Consider the following 20,576-nt stretch of genomic DNA (forward strand, 5'->3'; position numbering starts at 1 on the left):
ATGTCCTAACTAGAATTATTTGGAGATATTTTATTCTGAATTCTTTGCAATCCACATTACGCATGCACATATAATTTTTTCCGTTAAATCTATGCTTCTTCTTCTTCCTGGAAACCTGTAAAATAGCAAAAATCCCACTGCAATGTCAAACATTTCATTCACATATATTATTTGCATTCTTGAGACTCATTCTCTTACACCCACCTAACCACCAAAATTCTCTCTACAAAGAAATGTCTATAGGTTAAAAGCGGGCCCATCGCCAACATGTTCCGATTTGGACACCAAATTTTTGTTTGGCTGGTCAACTAGAGCTCCCACTACGTCTTCACTCATGTCTGATATGCATCTAACCAAGAGAGAGGATTTTGGGTGCCATTTATCGTGTTTTGTTTTTCCTTGTACTACTCTCCAATACGCCACTTTTTGAATCCGTCATCTCCAATGTCTTCAAATTTCAAGAATAGTTGAAGAATCACAACTCACTAAGTCAAAATCTGAGGTCAAATTTCATTCTTTGAAATAGGGGCAAAATTCATTCTTATTAATTACAGTGATTTTCTTATTGATTGAACAATAAGAGTTGACATTGGCTTTGGGCAAGGCTTCCATGCCCAACAAGAAGATGATAATAACCACAGTGAACACAATGTGGATGGAGCCTAGCCCCATTTTGTATTTGTTTATGAAGAGCTTTGAAATTGGGGCGGGAATAGGATCAAAGGTAAGCTATTTTTTCATCATTATAGTTGTAGTACAGGTGGAAACACCAACATGAGGTTTGACTTGAGCAAGCTTCTATACAACACAACCTTTTTTCACTCTTTTATGTGTACAAGTCACATACCCAATAGTGAAGAGTTTCATACTTTCATAGGTAAAATAGAGACATATGGTCCCATACTTTTAATGGAGAAAACTGTAGGTCTATTGTCAATTTGCACACTTAAAATACACTTTTAGGTTACATTCAAAGGGAGCAATCTATAGAATAAGCTGACTTGAAATCTGTAAGGACCTAGGTTTTTTTTACATAATATAAAACTCACTAATTCTCATAATGTCCTTCATAGCTAAGTATCAAAAACATCCATCATTTCTTGGACTACCTACATACCACATATCCACAGTGATCAAGACATTGAATGATCACAATGTGAAATATGTACTTTTGTTAATTCTATGTCTATGCAACCATATGAGTGGGTATCCAACCCTTTCTAGAATCCATAACCACATCAATAGGAATATCAATAATGCCATAATTTATCGCAAGGTCCCATGGGTGAGGAATTCCATAAGCCTCCATATTTGTAAATGAACTTCTAAAGCAACATGTAACTTGTGAAGTGGCTAAAGTTATTTCAACATCACTTTCCATTTGTTAGATATATCTTGAGGAGGGACACACAAAATGAAATGAATCAATGCTACAATCATAATCTTTTATCTCATGTACTCTTAGTATTAATGTGTGTCACACCATTAAAGCAACTTAAAAAATTTGATTGTAGCACTCTTCATGCATCTCTTTAAATCATGCCCACTATATTTGAATGGAATATTATTAGCAATCCCAATGAAGATCAAATCTTAATACCCCCCACAACGTTTTTGAGGTTCTACGAAACCATAATACACATGTTGAATCCTATTATCTTGCTACAATTTGATGCAGATGTCACACTCTACTTTTCCGAAGACAAACTTAATTACCCAAAATTATAAGTGTATGTGGGAAAAAGTGGTATCAACCTGCAAGAGGAGAAAACAATTCTAACACACATAAAACATTGCATTAGAGGTTAGAAATTCAAACAAAGCAAGTTAAATGAATCTAAACTCTTTAAAATCATTCCATGTTCCTCTATCTCCAAGGATCTTCAAGATTCAAGGTGGCTCTCAGCTTGGAAGATCACTTCATTCTTTAAGATGACAACCTAAAGAACAAGATTTATGATTCTAAGATCTAAATGGAATGCAACCAAGATCCTAGTTATGATTTAGATATGAAACTAGATGATGATAAGATGCAAGATATTGATATGAAGCTTGAACTAGTATGAAAATGATACTAAGATGAAGCTAACATGATATATCTAAGATTATAATTCTATCAAAATGATCTAAAATTATATTCTATCAAAGAGAGATGATATGCTTAATGTTATGAGACTATAAGTTTGATGCACAAAGACTTGATTTTTTTGAAGAAGGAATGAACTCTATTTATAGGGAAAATAGGGCAATGGATGGTCAAGATTGGATAATCTTATCGAGGCCCAGGATTGAAAGTTATCAATCCATGTTTACAATTCTCACCAATGAAATGGTGACAATTGTCAACATAAGACTGCTTGAGAGGAGATGTAAGAAGCATTAAATGCTTGAAAAGACCTCATGGTTACCTTAGGAGGTAAGGGTTAAGGTTAGGTTAGGGTTATCTAATGGATAAAGCTCTTACCCAAGGGGTAAACTCTTGTGCAAGGGTTAAAGGGATAACCAAGGGTAAAGCCATGAGTGCTTGATGAGACCCCTGGGTTAGATGAAGGTTGAGTTAGGCAAAAAGTATCTAACCATGCCAAAAGGGTTAGTTAACCATTAATGGTTTGGAAGACTTTGGGGACAAATTTGTAAGAGTCCTTCCAGATTTGGGGGAACTCAACAAGTTAGCTTGTTGAAGGCATAAAGGCTTTAATGTCTTTGGAAGACTTTACTCCAAATTTGAGAAGTGACATCCTCAAATTTAGGGAAATGGGATGATTGAAGGGTTTAGGCTAATTGATTAGGATTAGATGGGTTCTAGAAGAATTTAGAAGGGGGGTTTAGGAGGCAAGTGGGAGATGTAGGAGAATGCAAGTGGATGGAGGATAATTTTAATTAAAATAAATTGCTTTATTTTAACAAAATAGATGCAAGTGGAGGATTTAAATAAATTTAGATTTATTTAAATGCAAATGAGATTTTAATTAAATGTAGATTTAATTAAAATGGGAAAGGGGATAAATTGATATTTTTAATTAAATATGAATTTAATTAAAATGGCTAGAGGAGGGGTATTTAATTAAATGTGAATTTAATTAAATGGCTTGGATGGAAGAAGGGTATATTAATTAAATCTTAATTTAATTAATTGGAAGAATTAAGAATAATTAAATGAATAAAATTCACTTAATTCATTGTGCAACTTTTAGGTGTCTACATTTTACCCCTCTTTGAGTTAACGTGTGACCACATGTTGATTCAAAGAAAATTTGTCGGGTATGCTGTCAAAATTTGATCGATATGATGTCGTGGATATGAAAAATTAATTTGATATGAAAAGTCGATATGATGCCCCAGATTTGATGAACGATATTGATGATGCCCCAGATATGAAGAATTGATTTGATATGAAAATTTGATATGAAACTGATATGAAATTGATGTCAAGATTTGATATGATAATGCCCCCTCAGGAGATTGTTCATGTACAAAAGGCATGAATGATCTCTCGAAAGAAGAAGAATGCTATTTGAAAGATAGAAGAGTGGATAATGATGACATGCATGAGTTTGATAAGATTGATTAGATTGATTGGATTGAGATTAAGATTGATCAGATTAAGATCAAGTCTGGTTTCAGGAATGATACCTCATGTATAAGACATGGATGATCGAGCATCTGGTTTTAAGAATGATACCACTTGCATAAGACATGGATGATCGAGCGTCTGGTTTTAGGAATGATACCACCTACATAAGACATGGATGATCAAGCATCTAGTTTCAGGAATGATATATCCTGTATAAGAGCTGATCAAAACATCTAGTTTCAGAAACGATATATCCTGTATAAGAGCTGATCAAAACATCTGGTTTTAGGAATGATATATCCTGTATAAGAGCTGATCAAAACATCTGGTTTAAGGAAAGATACATCCTGTATAAGACATGATAGAAGATAGTTTGGAAGAATGATGAAGATATGAAAGTGAAGAAAGATTCCATGATGATACGATAGATATGCATTCGATGGATGCAATGATGAATGCGACTAGATGATAATGATGTGATGTATCTTGAAAATGAGATGTATGATAATGATAATGAAATGATACTAATGCAAGATTAAGATGATAATGATGTGCAACTAATGCAAGATTAAAAATGATGTAAAACCTAATGCAAGATTAAGATGATAATGATGTGCAACTAATGCAAAGCTTAATATGCATTCTCGTTCTCAATGTTACCATCTATTGTGATCAAAGTGCCAATGCTTCCTTTGTTTTTATCATCGAGCCTTGATTTGTTGGAAGTTGATACAAGCATCATGGTATAATTGAAGCATAATGACCTGAGTATAACTTACATGGATTTTGATATTGCAAGACGACACAAGCATCGAGGTATAATTGAACCAAGATGACCTGAGTGTTTCTTGCATAAACAGACAAGAGTTAACCTTTGTCCCATACAAATCCGAAATGTCCTCAGTGATATGTTACTTGATCACGTCGTAAGACAAATTTGTATGATAAAAGACTTCACTCACAGATAGAAGACAAATAAAACATCGCATTCCTTCCTTGCTTCTCTAGTCATTGAGACATCCTTGAGTTACTTAGGAGATTTGATAAGAAAAAATTAACAACCATAAGTACACATGCATGCTATTGGAAATGTATTCTTGTCAATTTAAAACATCTTCCAAATAGATCTTTGTTTAGTTGAAATTAGTTCAAGTCTGTGATGTCTAGCCTTCTTGCATTATCGTTTGTCATTTGTTTGTTGTTCTGATCCTTGTTGTCTTGCTACATGTTTGGTCTGATGTTGAAAATCTTGAAGGCGAAATGCCCCCGGCGAGGTTAGGATCTTGCCCCTTGTTGTTGATACTACTTCGATATGGATATGTACACTGATCACCAAGCCAGGTGGGATATGATTTGGATAACTGATTTAGATAAACCAAGGATAGTGACTATGCTAAGTATGTCCAAGATTGATAAGTATTTGTGAATTTCTGGTGATATCTCAGATGGGCGGATATGATATGTACAATATGATTTATGAAACATGCACTGCCATCAATTGATAAAGATAAGGCCAACTTAGAACAAAATCAACAGTCATACTGATTTATGTCATTGTTTTGATTTGTTCAATGATTGATAAGAGTGTTTGGTTTCAAAGAGTGAGTACCCCATATAAGACCAATCTGTCTAGTTTTGAGTGTACCTATCCTTGTATAAGACATTTTGATGTTGATGTTGATAGATGGATTGATTATCAAGACTCGATGATTGATAGGAATGTCTAGTTTCAAAGAAAGAGTACCTCGTATAAGACCGATATGTCTGGTTTTGAGTGTACCTATCCCTATATAAGGCATGTTTGATGTTGATGTTGATTTCAAGTAATGAATTGAATAACAAGACATGCAATTAGTTTGATTGCAGACTTTGAGAGTTTTCCTATTGTTGATTTGATTTGATGGATGGTCCATGCTTTCATGTTTTTTATTTTATTTTTTATTTTTTTAATTTTTAGCTTTTGGATATTTTGATTTTTTGAGTTGTTTGGATTAGAAGAAAGATGCATTTGGTTGCCCCAATGTATAGCAAGACAAGGAATATTATGAATGGATGACTGAACCATTGAGGTGGAAATGGATTTTTTGTGTCCATAGTTTTGGTCAAGATCAAGGATGGAAAAGGGGATATGGATGGAGATAGGATATGGATAGGAGAAACAAGATCATGGATAACACTGGATGATAGATGATGGAAGAAATGAATAGATAGGATAAGGGATATGGATTAGAGGATATGGATGAGGTGAAGCAAGATCATAGATAGCACTAGATGATGGAATCAATGGATAGATAGGATAAGGGATATGGATGAGGTGAAGCAAGATTGTAGATAGCACTAGATGATAGAAGCAATGAATAGATAGGATAGATGGTTTGGATAAAGTGAAGAAAGATTGTAGATAGCACTGGATCATAGAAGCAATGAATAGATAGGATAAGGGATATGGATTAGCAGATATGGATGAGGTGAAGAAAGATTGTAGATAGCACTAGATGATAGAAGCAATGAATAGATAGGATAAGGGATATGGGTTAGAGGATACGAATAAGGTGAAGCAAGATCGTAGATAATGATGAAGTTAGATAGGGTAATGGATATTGGAGGAAGGATAATGGGAGATATGGTAGGAAGAATAGAGTGGATGAACTTTGCCCCAAGCATAGAGGTTTCCATTTGCAAAGAGGTGATATGTAAGATTGTCACAACATTTAGCACCACCTGAATAAGTGTTCCTGAACTTTTCAAATATAGAGACCCAACCCATACTTAGAACCTCCAAAAATTTCAACTGAACATTTCTAGCAACTGGGAAGAATACTCAAAAGGGAAGAAGAATCTTAAACAGGATCAAGGTACTTAGTCTTTGATTACCCATGTGTGTGCAAGTGGGTTCATTCCAGCTCATATAATCATTGTAATCTTCAGAATCCAACGTGGCTAGCTACATGAGTTACCCTGACTTCAAAAGCATCTCGAATAGAGCCTCACTACCAGTGAGCGTCCATTGCCCCGACAAGGTTATCATTGTAATCTCACAAATATTGCTCCATTGCCAGCCAGACGTCCATAGCCCTGATGGAGTTACTTGCATGTTCCCATAGCCAAGCATTTTGATTTTCTTGATATTGATTTTTGTTGGAGTTGAGAAATACAACACCACAGGAGCCCAAATGATCTCTGCAAGCTGAAACACCTGTTACAAGGAGAAGCAAGGAAGCAAATCACAGAAGAAAGAAATACACAGAAAATATGCTCAAAAAGAGAGAGCTCAATATTCACAAAATATGTAATGTAAAAACCTTCTTCTTATAATGAAAAGAATGAACTCAACCTTTAATAGGTCAAGAAACCCTAAAAGGGAAAACCTAGGTTTGCACATAATAATTAATAAAAGAATTAATTATTATGCACCTAAAGTTAGCTTAAGTGTAAAAGAGATAAAGGGAACTTAAACAATTAAACAAATATTGTTTAATTAATCAAGTAAATACCCGAATACTCTAACACCCCCCCTTAAGCTAGACTTAGGGAGAAGCTAAAACCTAGAACAGCTACTAAAAGCAATAAAGATGGGTCCCGGCAATAAGGCTTGATTAGGTACCCAAATACAATGAAATCTCTATGAACTGGAGAAATAGAGAAAACCACATGGGAACAAAAATCTACTCCAAAAAGAGATGGAAAAGAACACCACTAAAGCATAAAATAGATGCAAACACTGTCAAAGAGAAACTACTGATCTGAAGAACCTCCACTAAAATAGAACATGACCAGGTAGAGAAGACTGTAATCTGTATGAGTGCCCTCAAATGACACTACTCGAATTAGATGGCAAACAAGGCAAACACTGAACTCGAAGATATAGATGGCATGTGAAACCAAAGCTTGAAGAGCTGATCAATCTAACCATGTAAGCATTAGAACCAACAGAACAAACCTCCCCATAATGCTGAAGAGGGAGAGGGACATGAACACTGAAAAGAACGGCCAAGAAGAACTGGATGACGAAGAACCAAGAACATCAAAGGTGCTGAGAAAAGGACATGGTGTCGTGGAAGGAACACTCACTTGACACACATCATGAGGTGAATGTCATGGAAGGAACACTCACTAGACAACGGTAGATGGCAAACAAGGCGAATATCAACCCCCTCATGGCACTTTATAAGTAGTGCATGTACAACAAGGCACAAGATGTGCATGATCCCAAGTAAATAGTGGAAGATGACACTTTATCCCAGTGCATTTGCATATATACAATGCTACAATGATAACAAGACTGGAAATAGAAACGAGAACCAAAATAGGCATTTGTGTCATTTTGTCACATGCTTGCCCATGCTCGAATCTAGCATGAGCAAGAAAATTGTTAGAGTATTTAGGTATTTACTTGATTAATTAAACAATATTTGTTTAATTGTTTAAGTTCCCTTTATCTCTTTTACACTTAAGCTAACTTTAGGTGCATAATAATTAATTCTTTTATTAATTATTATGTGCAAACCTAGGTTTTTCCTTTTAGGGTTTCTTGACCTATTAAAGGTTGAGTTCATTCTTTTCATTGTAAGAAGAAGGTTTTTACATTACACATTTTGTGAATATTGAGCTCTCTCTTTTTGAGCATATTTTCTGTGTATTTCTTTCTTTTGTGATTTGCTTCCTTGCTTCTCCTTGTAACAGGTTTTTCAGCTTGCAAAGATCATTTTGGCTCTTGTGGTGTTGTATTTCTCGACTCCAACATGGTATCAGAGCTTCAGATCTGCAGCTACCTGTTCTTGTTTTGATAATTTTTGTATTGGAAGCAGATCTAGGGTTTCAGAAATTTTTTTATGTACCTAGGGTTTTGCCTTTTTCTGAGTACTTTGGGCCTAAACGAACCTCACCATCGTGCTCAAAAGGCTCGAAAACCCCTATGGTCATATAAAATTTGACCTATTTTGGTTCATGAGCCTTTGGGAGTATTTTTCACCAGATCCAAGCCGTACGACCTTGACACGCAGTTCAAGAAAAAAAAATTTTAAAAATATTTTTTGCCTTTTTACAGCATGCAAGCCAGATTTTGATTTTTTGGAAAAATTAAAAAAAAACAAAAAAATCAAAAAGGGTTTTAAATTATTTTTTTTTCTTTTGGACAATTTTTTATCGGGGGGTTCCCCATGGTACACAGGGTACCATGGGGCCCCTGCTGCTGCCACAAACTTGCAGGCCTTGGGCCCTGCACCTCCTTACTCTAACCCCCGTCGGCCGATCTTCGGCCCCCTGCCGGCCTCCCTACAACCACCAGCCGCCCCGCTGGCTCCGCCTCTCTGCGGCCTCCTCCTGGCCGCAATGTCGACAACTCCCCGCAGTGCCCTCTACTCCCCGCACCGCCTGTCTTCCGACCCTCGGCAGTCCCGCTTCCTGCAGCCCCCGCCGCCCGGCCCAACAGCCCCCACCGCTGTCGACAGCCTCCCTGCAACTCCGCTATCGTCGGCCTCCCTCTGGCCCAGCCAGAATAGGCCACCTTGGCCAGTGGAAACAGCAGCCCGCCACTGGAGAAACACCAGGCCATCACCGGAGTGCCACCCACTGGCCATCGAAGCACCAAACTACCTTTTTTTGCCTCTTTAACGAGGGGGGTTTGGTTTTTTGGTCATATCTTGGGCATACAGAGTTGTTTTTTCAAAAACAAATAGGTGTCAGAAAGCTGGTTCCGAGGTGGACCTCATGGTGTTAGTAATTTTTTCCAATTTTTCTGTTTGACTATATTTTTTTTAGTCAAACTGAGGTCTCTTTTTTGCACTCCAGGAGACATAGAATAAGCATCCGAACTAGATGCGCTTAGCCAGAGACTAGATGCACTAAAGAATGATCCAAATGCGCAATAGGAAGACCCTAATGTGCTAAGCTACCTTTGCTATGCGCTAACTTGGACTATTTGATTTTTACTGGTTTGGATGGATTGTGTGCTAATATGTCCCGATTACATGCTTTTGTTTGGACTGAAAGCGCTATGATATGTCTCGAATGCGCTACGCTGATGTCTAAATGCGGTAGACTGATGCTGGAAAGCGCTACTGGATATTTCACCAGTATGATACTGGTTATGCGCTAGGTTGAGTGATGAAAGCGCTAGGTTTTGGTGTGAATACGCTACTGAATGTTCTAGATGCGCTAGGAAGTTGCTCCTACGTGCTAAACTGCCATGATTGCTCTGTTTTTGCTATTTTTGAATTTTAACACTTGTGATTTTGATGGATGATTTTGTTTTGGATACTCAAGCTTACTAAGTCGAATAGATAAACTCAAGATCGCTTGGTTTGATATTCCCCTAATCTAGTTGGATGAAAGTCTTTCCTAAAGATAGTTGAAATGTTGATAACCATCTCAAAAGATGCTTTGTTGGATTTGGAAATCTTCTCCACTTTATGATTTTTCCTTGTTTGAACTGACTTTTGAGTTTGATTGTTGGATACTTTGCAAGATATTTTAACATTTGTGACAAGAATACATAGCAAACATGAAGACAATGGTCATCCTAATGCTAAACATTGAGTGTATGTTCTTTTGAGGATGTGTTCAAATCCCCGATGTTATCACTGGTTTGATTTACAACAAAAGACACATCAAATAAACTCTTTATTCAAAGGTCATTGACAATATCATAGCCCACTAGTCTCGATACTCCATCAGCTCAAACAGCCTTGTCACCCCCTAGGGGGCGCTCATTTTTTTGCCTTTTGCCAGAAATTAACTCAAAGTGAATTGCTTCACAATTGAGTAGTTATCTTGGGAGATATATGGTGAGTAATCTTGGGGACGGATTCTTCCCCACCCTTGCACTATGATATTATAAATGTTTGGATACTGACTCAGCTCAAGGTTTCTATTTCTAAGGTTCGTAATCAAGCTTCTTGTTCGGTCTTCAATGATAAACTCCCTTGGGAGGCTTCCCAACCTTTAGAAAAAAGGCTTTACATATCTCAAGAATACTAGGGGAAGACTAGTCGCTGAGCAAAACCGTTGAAGGGACTTTCGTCAACCTCCACTTTTGATTATAGTGGGTTGGAACACTTGGCGATAAAGTCGTTTCCCACTTAGGTCATTCTCCTCTCACCGACCATTTAAATGGGGCTCTAAGAGCAACTCGAGAGGGAAGGCTTGCTAAAGGTTTTAAGTGCTTGAAATAAAGAAAGCATAAGAGTGGTTTGGCTTTTTGGTCACCTAGTTAAAGGGAGAGCATATACCTTCCACTTTCGAGACAAGGCAAACAATCTTCTTTTTAACCTTTAAATCAATGATTTGTTAACTTCTACTTGGAGATGTTGCTCCAACAAGCATGGTGTTCCTTTTAACCCTTCATAGCAAAGTGTTTATTTCCAAAAACCTTTGAAAAATAAGCCTGGTCAACAAAATTAGCCGATAAGGGAAAGTTTTCCCTCTTTGCTTTGCATAAAATGAAGATGAGGTTCTTTTTCCTTTGCAAAAATAAAATGGATCCTTTTAGACACCAAAGGAAGGTGAGTTTTGTTTTAAGCTTTGCAGAAAGAAAGTTTTTTTGGTTCTTTTTATAGCTTCCCAAAATGAAGTGTTTTTCCTCTAATCTTGCAAGAAAGAAAATATGAAGTTGTTGTTCTTTTTACCTTGCAATAAAGAAAGATGAATTTTCTTTTAAGCACCAAAAATAAGTTTGAGGTTCATTTTATGCACTCCAAAATAAAATGTGAGGTTTATTTTAACTTGTACAAGAAGGGAGAGTGGATTCTTTTTAACCAACTTTTGTTGAAAGAAAGTGTAAAAATAAACATAAAGCCTCTAAACTAACTCCTTCCCCTGCATAAAAAAAAATTTAGAACCTACACACAGTCAGTGATCAAATGGTAGTGTGGGCTTACACAAGCCTAAATTCTGATCTTGGTTACAAATTTTACAATCTTGATCCTGAAATGCCCTGAAATTTGACTAAGTCTGAAATTTGGAGGATCTTCCAAAAACTAGATTTTGCATTATAACTCCTAGAGGTTCGAAACCCCTCTCAAACATCCTGACAATATATATGGAATATTCCATATATATTTTCCTTCCCCAAGCCTAGTTTTTTAACTTTTGTTACAAATTTTTGCCTCTATTAGCTCTATGTGCTAAACTATAGAACAGATGCGCTAAGAAATGATGTCTATGCGCTAGAAAATCAATTGGATGCGCTACTCTGAGGCCTATATGCGCTAAAATAGTGCTCCTATGCGTTTGACAAGCAGAAAAGGGTATGCGCTAAAAAGAAGATCAGATGCGCTGAAAGATGGTTTCTATGCGCTAATATATATGCCATGGATGCTCTAAAGTTTAGCATAGATACGCTACAGAAAGTTCCGGATGCGCTATTTTGGTGTTTTAGCATGATTGTTGTCTTCTACCTGCATGAAAAATGATGTTATTTTTGGGGACGTGTCCCACGATGGGCGCCAGAAATGCATGCAGGAAAAAGTTGTATCAACTTACAAGAGGAGAAAACAATTCAAACACGCACATGAAACATTGCATTAGAGGTTAGAAATCCAAACAAAGCAAGTTAAATGATTCTAAACTCTTTAAAATCGTTTCATGTTCCTCTATCTCCAAGGATCTTCAAGATTCAAGGTGGTTCTCAGCTTGGAAGAGCACTTGATTCTTTAAGATGACAACCTAAAGAACGAGACTTATGATTCTAAGATCTAAATGGAATGCAACCAAGATCCTAGTGATGATTTAGATATGAAACTAGATGATGATAGGATGCAAGATATTGTTATGAAGCTTGAACTAGTATGAAAATGATACTAAGATGAAGCTAACATGACATATCTAAGATTATAATTCTATCAAAATGATCTAAAATTCTATTCTATCAAAGAGAGATAATATGTTTAATGTTATGAGACTATAAGTTTGATGCACAAAGACTTGATTTTTTTGAATAAGGAATGGGCTCTATTTATAGGGAAAATAGGGCAATGGATGGTCAAGATTGGATAATGTTATCAAGGGTCAGGATTGAAAGTTATCAATCCATGTTTATAATTCTCACCAATGAAATGGTGACAATTATCAACATAAGACTGCTTGAGAGGAGATGTAAGAAGCATTAAATGCTTGAGAAGATCTCATGGTTACCTTAGGAGGTAAGGGTTAAGGTTAGGTTAGGGTTACCCAATGGATAAAGCTTTTACCCAAGGGGTAAAGTCTTGTGCAAGGGTTAAAGGGATAACCAAGGGTAAAAGCCATGAGTGCTTGTTGAGACCCCTGGGTTAGATGAAGGTTGAGTTAGGCAAAAAGTATCTAACCATGCCAAAAAGGTTAGTTAACCATTAATGGTTTGGAAGACTTTGGGGACAAATTTGTAAGAGTCCTTCCAAATTTGGGGGAACTCAACAAGTTAGCTTGTTGAAGGCATAAAGGCTTTAATGTCTTTGGAAGACTTTACTCCAAATTTGAGAAGTGACATCCTCAAATTTAGGGAAAGGGGATGATTGAAGGGTTTAGGCTAATTGATTAGGATTAGATGGGTTCTAGAAGAATTTAGAAGGGGGGCTTAGGAGGCAAGTGGGAGATGTAGGAGAATGCAAGTGGATGGAGGATAATTTTAATTAAAATAAATTGCTTTATTTTAACAAAATAGATGCAAGTGGAGGATTTAAATAAATTTAGAATTATTTAAATGCAAATGAGATTTTAATTAAATGTAGATTTAATTAAAATGGGAAAGGGGATAAATTGATATTTTTAATTAAATATGAATTTAATTAAAATGGCTAAAGGGGGGGTATTATTTAAATGGCTTGGATGGAAGAAGGGTATATTAATTAAATCTTAATTTAATTAATTGGAAGAATTAAGGGTATTTAATTAAATGTGAATTTAATTAAATGAATAAAATTCACTTAATTCATTGTGCAACTTTTAGGTGTCTACAATAAGTGTAGTAGCATAAGTCCCTGATAGGGATGGATTTGAATCTACTACTCGTACATGTTATCAAAGTAATCATGTCCAAAGATTGTTCTATAGATAATAGGAGACTCCTTTTCATCATCCTCAAATTTCCTCCTAGCTTCAACCTCTACAACTAACATGTTCCTTTTATGAACAAATTTTAAAAAATAAAATAAAAATTCCAAGCATAAAATATTCATTTCTTGCTTGTGTTGCTATGACACCTTGGAAAGCTTTGTAGTTTCCATATTATCTCTAAACTTTTCAAAATAGGAACCACAAGTTATCTTGTCAAAGGTTTTAACTTTAATCAAAACCATTCTTGAAGTATCTAGGATGTTTAAATTCATTATTTTCCTTTTCATTAGGGGTTTTAGTGGGATGTAGAACCATCAAGGGTTCCATGTGTTCCTAGAACTAGTCAGATCTCTAACTTGTACCTACAAGAGCCTTCTAATTGACTAGAAACTCCATGAAAATCGTAAGTGTTAGGTCTTTATCAACAAATTCACAAGGCATTGGAACTTTTCCATGGACATCTTCTTGATGTTTGTAACCATTGGCAAGTACAATTATTGGGAAAAGCACATGAGTGTCTTCATTGTCAGTTGCAATTTTTTTTAGAAAACTAAAAACAATTTGTCATGATTAAACCAACATTGAGATTTTCATACAAATTCTAAAATAGTCTCAAGATTTTGTAGTATTGTAGTTGGTTAAAATCATAATCATATATAAATATAATAATATTTTTCAATCATTTTGCAACAAGATGTCATATCATGTATTAGCATACAATACATTTAAATTTTTAATATTTTATTATTTTAAAAATATTTTTTGAATGACATGAAGGCTAAATAATTCTTAATATTTTATTATTTTAAAAAGTATTATTATTTTTTAATAACGTAAAGACTAAATAATGGGTGAAACCTTTTAACCATTCAGAATGAGAATAATTCATTTTTAAAATATTTTTTTGTAAAATTTGTATCGTAATTTTTAAAAGTAAAAATATTTACTTTCCATATATAAAATAAGCTTTTAATTTTTTAATGTTAATGTGTGTTAAAACGATTTGCATTGGGATAGTTCCTCGTGACAGCAGTTACTAACAATATAGAGTTCGGTAAATTGTAATTAGGCATGATTAGAATAACTTTAAGTTTGGGAAGTGAATCTTAGCCGAAGTCATCTAATCCAAACAAGTGATGACAAATTCGTAATTGGACGGCTTGTGTTTTTTAAAATGGAATCCAACCAACTAACAAACTAGATTTGACAGACCCCACTCTGCATTATTGCTGTCCTAGATGCAACGACATTTTCAATCCTCTATATGCATTGCACTTGGAATGCACTCCAGAATCCCCGGACTGAATCTGCACCTTACACGTCTGCCAATTTGACCTCGCTTTGTAAACCTACAAGACAAGAAACAACACCTGGTAGGTTTGTGCCCACTGAATGATTCTTTGAACACGGTTTTACACAGAGGCGTTTTTAAGTTTTTAATAAATGTCTCCTGCGCAGAGTTGATCAGAGACATTTGTTTATTTGCTTAGGGACTCTCTTGTTTTGTTAGCCTTTGAATTGTGAGCGCTAGTTGTGTGCAGTTGAATCAATTCCATGGCCACTTATACTCCCTCTTCACCTTTCCAGATTGTAAATACTTTTGACGAGATTGTGCCCTCATCTGCTGCTTCCTCCTCCGCCACTCCTCTTCTCCGTCCTTCTGCTTCTTTCGATGTTTTCATCAACCATTGCGGTGTTGATGTCAAATACACCCTCGCCACCACCATCTCCCATAAACTTACCGCCCTCGGAATCTCCGTCTTTCTGGATGCCCATTCCCTTCAATTGGGTGATGTCATTCCAGCACAAATCCAAGAGGCCATTCGCACTGCTACACTTCATATTGCCATTTTCTCTGTTAACTATGCCGATTCCCCTTGGTGTTTAGCGGAGCTGTCCTCCATGCTTAAGACGGGTAACAGAATTATTCCTGTCTTCTATCATGTCGATCCTTCTGATCTGCGCTGGGTGGGTCAAGGAAAAGGAATCTATGCTGCTGCGTTTTCTCAATATCAACTGAATGGCAGATACTCCGAGGAAAAGCTTGACGAGTGGAGGAGGGCACTCTAGAATGCTTCTCTTCGTTCTGGCTGCGTGATCAAGGATAGTAGGTAAGTACCAAATAACCTCACAGACTTTAATCTTTCTCTTGTTTTAATTTCCGGTCTTATTGTTATCGTTGGGTTCTCACATATGTTCCATATCCATTGCACATATTTAGAGATGAGGCGATGCAGTTGAAGAATATTGTAAATATGGTATCTAAGGAACTGGGCAAGGTGCCCTTTCTGGTGGCCGACAAACCCATTGGACTGGTTGATATCGTGCGGGATTTTGAAGAAGCTGTTGAGAGTGAGCACAACGCTCAAATTGTTGGGATTGTGGGAATGGGCGGAGCGGTTAAAACCACTCTTGCTAAAGAGTTGTATAACAGGAAATCCCCATCCTTCAAATATTCCAGTTTTGTATTTGCGGTGCGAGATGCTGCAAGCAAAAATGCTTTGCATGAGAAGCAAAACATGCTTCTGAAGGACCTTGGTGTCCAAGACTCAGCATTCGATAACATTGAAGGAGTCAAGGCTATTCTGGTAAATCGGTTGAGATCTGTTCCTGCGCTCATCGTTTTGGATGACGTGGATCATGGTAGCCAACTGGATGCTCTGTTACCAACTAAAGATGGCCTTGCATCCGGCAGTCTTGTCATTGTTACATCACGCGAGTTAAATCTCCTTGCAAAATCGGGCTCAACTATATATAGGATCAAGGCATTGAATCCCCTTCACGCCAAGGAACTTTTTTGTTGGCATGCATTTTTACAGTCCCATTCACAAGAGGGATTTGAAAATACTGTTGAAAAGTTTTTGCAAGCTTGCGATGGGTTGCTTTTGTCCCTTGAGGTCTTTGGAGGATTAGTTTATGGTAAGTCCAAGGATTATTGGGAATCTCAGTTGAATAAGATTCTCAAAATTTTGGCCGAAGATGTTAAAGGAAGGTTGAATGTCAGCTACAATTCATTAGATGAAGAAGAGAAAGAGATGTTTATGGATGTGGCTTGTTTTTTCATTGGCAAAAAGAAAAGTTGGGTCATTGAAGTATGGAATGAATCGGGATGGAGTGGTTTGCATGGGTGGGAAACACTTGTTAACAAGTGTCTGGTTAATGTGGACAAGAATGATATTATAATAATGCATGATCATTTAAGAGATCTGGGAAGGGAATTTACAGGTAGACATCCACCTTCACGTGTATGGCATCAAGAGCAAATAATTGATATACAGAAACAAATTAAGTTGAGCTTCATTAAACGAAATTCTTGTCATCTATTATTATGAATGTTTTGAAGACATCAATGTTTAATTGTTATAAAATCTTTGTTATCACATTTAATTGAGGAGATGAGCTATACTTGAGCATCTTAATTGATCCCCTTTCAAAATCTTATATTACAATGTAAAATCACGTTCATTGTTTTATAACAGGTTGTTTATAAATTCTTTACTTATGACTAAGATTTAAAGATCATATAATCAAATATGATGTCTGATCAACATACTTTTTGTTAGGGTGTACAAAAAGACACCTAAAAAACGTTAGACTAGTAATTATAAATTAAGTCATGTTTAATTGATGCACTCACATGATTTGTTGTTGTTTAATCTAAAACTATATTTCATTCAATCATAAATTCTCATGATCCACATTAACAACTTTAAAGTAAAAAATATTATGATATTGTTAAAATAATAAATTTAAATCAACAAATACTATCACAACTATTGAAACATGTTCAACTACTACATCCTTTCAAATTTATTTGCTATTTGATATTTTGATCTCAATTATCAACATGTTTTTTATTAATTTTTTTGAGAGCTGTGAAATTGCTTACCCAGCAGTATAAAAAGAATGGGAGGAGTGCAAGAAAGGAAGCATATAATTGAAGAAATCCTAAAGATAAATAATAAAAATTAAAGAAAAAATAATAATAATAATTTTAAAAAACAAACATAATTAAATGAAAAATATATCAAATCAATAAATGGGAAGTGAATATATGAAAAAAAACTATATATATATGAAAAAAATATAATATAAAAAGTAAAAAAATTCTCTCTTTTGACTGCGTTTTTTTTCCCCTTTGGCAGGGTGTTCGTTCTGGAGGCAATTCATGCCTCGGGCTGGCAACGCAATTTCATAATGAAATACAGGTCTGTTGGGGTATCACTTTTTAGTTTTGCAATTCTAACCAGGAGGCATTTCTTTGCACAACTTGCATATTCAAAACTCTCTTTATAAATTTTACGAAATTCAAAGGTTAATGGATGCACGATACTGCTGCAACAGTATTGTTTCTATTTAAAATAGTTTCTCTTTTATTTCTTTAGCTTGTTAAGTTCTGAGTAGATTTCACAACCTTGGATAAAACTCTGAAGTGAAATGCAATATTAAAATCCGGTGTATATTGTTGAAGTTTCTGTGACACTTCATTTAAGTTACGGGTTTTATCTTCCAAAACCAACACGTTTCGTTTGTATACGTCCTGCTGATCCTCGCATTACATTTAATTTATGCTCTTCGTTTTCGCATTCAGGGAGGAATGTCTATTAGAGGGATAGATGCTGCTCGATTTGAATATACTGACGAGCCATTGCGTCAGAGAAGCGCCTGCTTTGAGCTCATAGGATCCCTATTTGAATATAGTGACGAGCCATTGCGTCAGATAAGGGCCTGCTTTGAGCTGATAGGATCCCTTTCAAACAGATGTTTTGGGATCCCTCCACCTTCCTCGCTCGGATTAAAAAAAAATTCTGGCAGAGAAGAACAGTTTATCGAATATTTTGGCACACCATTGGAGGGCCCTGTCTGCCTTAGGTTGGATGAGTTCAAGGGGAGAAAAATTCAGTCATGGTCACTCAGAAATTTAAGAATTTTGGAGCTCATCAAACCTCATTGCTTAGTACAATTATGGGATAATTCAGATGTAAGTATTTTCTATACTGGTTGCTTCGAGGTGAACTTCCAATCTTAAAATTTTTACTAGCGTATTTTCTGGGTAATTGACAATTACTCTTTCTGTAGCCTCCTTTGCAGTTAAGAGAACTGTGTATCGACGAGGCCCGTAAATTGCAAAGGATTCCAAACTCAATAGGACGTCTACAGGGATTGAAATGCATAAATATCTCTTATTGTGAATCACTGGAGGATCTCCCTGAAGAGTTTTGCAATCTCCAATCACTGGAGTGGCTGAAATTATCTTATTGTTCAAGGCTGTCTTCACTGCCTAGCCGTTTGGGGGATCTGATAAACCTGCGGTATCTAGATTTGGAGTCGTGTAGGGAGCTGCAGACATTGCCAGATTCTTTTAAGCAGCTGAGACACCTTCAACATCTCAATTTAGATGGTTGTCAGGAACTCACCTTGAGATCCGACATGCTGGAAAACATAGTTAACCTGGAGTATTTGAACTTTGGGGGATGTAGGAAGCTGGAACAATTGCCAAATCAAATCACACATCAAGTGTGTTTGAGAGAGCTCAAAGCTACGTACACAAGCATAAGGGGGCTTCCGAGTGACATTGGCGAACTCAGAAAATTGGAAGTGCTGGAGATAGGAAGTCGGTTCTTGGCCAGCTTGCCGTACTCTCTTGGAAATCTGTCTAGTTTGACTCGACTAGAACTCAGGAATTGTGAAATGTTTAATTGTTTACCGGACTTTTCGGGGCCTCTAAATATGCTCAAGAGGATATCAATATATTCCACGAGTGTGTCAACAATATCAATAAGTGGAAACAGCTGTCCCAGCCTTGAAGATATCTACCTTTTCAGTAATGATCATCTAGTGGATATCCAAAGCCTGCCAACGTCAGTGCCGAGGCTAGAGGTATCTGACTGTAAAACGCTGAAAAAGGCAACGGGACTTGGCGGCCTAGCAAATCTTCAATTGCTTTCCATAGTGAGGTGTCCGGAGTTAAATGAGCTCCCAAGTTTTGCAGAATTACATTCCCTCAAATTTATCTGGATAAGAGATTGCGACGAAATAGTGGAAATCGAAGGGCTAGAGAATTCGAGAACATTGGAGACATTGGAGGTGCATACATCACGGATGTCCCCAGCTATACAAAGTTTGGAGGGGTTGGAGAAATTGAAGAGATTTGTGATGGTAGCAGAGAACAGATCAGCTCTTCGACCCTGCATTCAAACTATAAAGGTAATCAAAGCTGTTTGTTGGTTACATTAAAAAAATTAATTGCGAATGTATGTAATTAATTTTATTGAGTGGGATAATTTTGTTTTGTAGAAATGGCCAGGCGAGATGGTGATATGTGGAAGGGCAGTGAGTGGTGCAGAGTCAGCGTTGGATTCTCTTTCCTTTCCCACCCTTTCCATTGTTGGTGGTGATATGTGGAAGGTAGAATGTAGAAAGATGCATGCTTCTGATGCGGCCGTCGTTTGTTTCCTTGTAAATTCAATTACAGATTGTAGATGCTGGCTCTCTTTTGGGGGTGGGACACATATGCGATTGAAGGAGGGGAAATGGGTGTTAGTAGGTGTGTTGAGACAAGGTTGTGAGGATATTGTAAGTGCGACAGCTGAAATATGGGATGAAGAAGGTTAGGTAGAGAGAGGAATATTGTTGGTGTAAGAAGAAGGGAGAGTGTTAGAGGCATTTAATCGGTTCTGGACATTATTCATCTAATCTGGTTATCCTTAAATTTTCATCGGACTGTGGGGGCCTGGCTTAACCGGCACACTCAAAGCGTTGACCTGCTTAGTTGTGCTTAGGTGGGCCCAGCTATAACCCTTCCCACCTCCGTTCACCGTTAACGGAAGCGCGCAAATTGAAATTTTAAATCTGCTTCTACTTTCCGCCCATGCGCGCATGACTTAGAATTACCGCACTCCAATAGGATATTGGAGTTTTGTTAGATGGTGCTCTCCCTTTTCGCCTTTCATCCCCCTTATCGTGCAGCAGG

General features: G+C 36.6%; 3 protein-coding genes across 4 annotated transcripts; all 3 read left to right on the plus strand.

Annotated features, from left to right (window-relative positions):
• Positions 1–14,993: 14,993 nt before the first annotated feature.
• LOC131859914 (disease resistance protein L6-like) lies at positions 14,994–16,935 on the plus strand. The gene is made up of 2 exons (XM_059214193.1): positions 14,994–15,714; positions 15,825–16,935. The coding sequence occupies exon 2, from the start codon at positions 15,835–15,837 to the stop codon at positions 16,933–16,935; it is 1,101 nt and encodes a 366-aa protein (XP_059070176.1). The 5' UTR covers positions 14,994–15,714; positions 15,825–15,834.
• LOC131859913 (probable 2' cyclic ADP-D-ribose synthase BdTIR) lies at positions 15,158–15,673 on the plus strand. Its single transcript, XM_059214192.1, has one exon. It carries the CDS (start codon positions 15,158–15,160, stop codon positions 15,671–15,673), a length of 516 nt encoding a protein of 171 aa, XP_059070175.1.
• Positions 16,936–17,672: 737 nt separating the features above from the next.
• On the plus strand, positions 17,673–20,299 carry LOC131873623 (disease resistance protein RUN1-like). 2 transcript variants are annotated; one of them, XM_059216564.1, is made up of 4 exons: positions 17,673–17,811; positions 18,195–18,584; positions 18,683–19,810; positions 19,901–20,299. In XM_059216564.1, exons 2-4 carry the CDS (start codon positions 18,201–18,203, stop codon positions 20,216–20,218), a joined length of 1,830 nt encoding a protein of 609 aa, XP_059072547.1. In that variant the 5' UTR covers positions 17,673–17,811; positions 18,195–18,200; the 3' UTR covers positions 20,219–20,299. The 2 variants fall into 2 exon arrangements, with proteins under 2 accessions (XP_059072547.1, XP_059072548.1); XM_059216565.1 differs by having other exon boundaries at positions 18,695–19,810.
• Positions 20,300–20,576: the final 277 nt, after the last annotated feature.

This window comes from Cryptomeria japonica, chromosome 2, assembly GCF_030272615.1.
Source record: "Cryptomeria japonica chromosome 2, Sugi_1.0, whole genome shotgun sequence".
Taxonomy (NCBI): domain Eukaryota; kingdom Viridiplantae; phylum Streptophyta; class Pinopsida; order Cupressales; family Cupressaceae; genus Cryptomeria; species Cryptomeria japonica.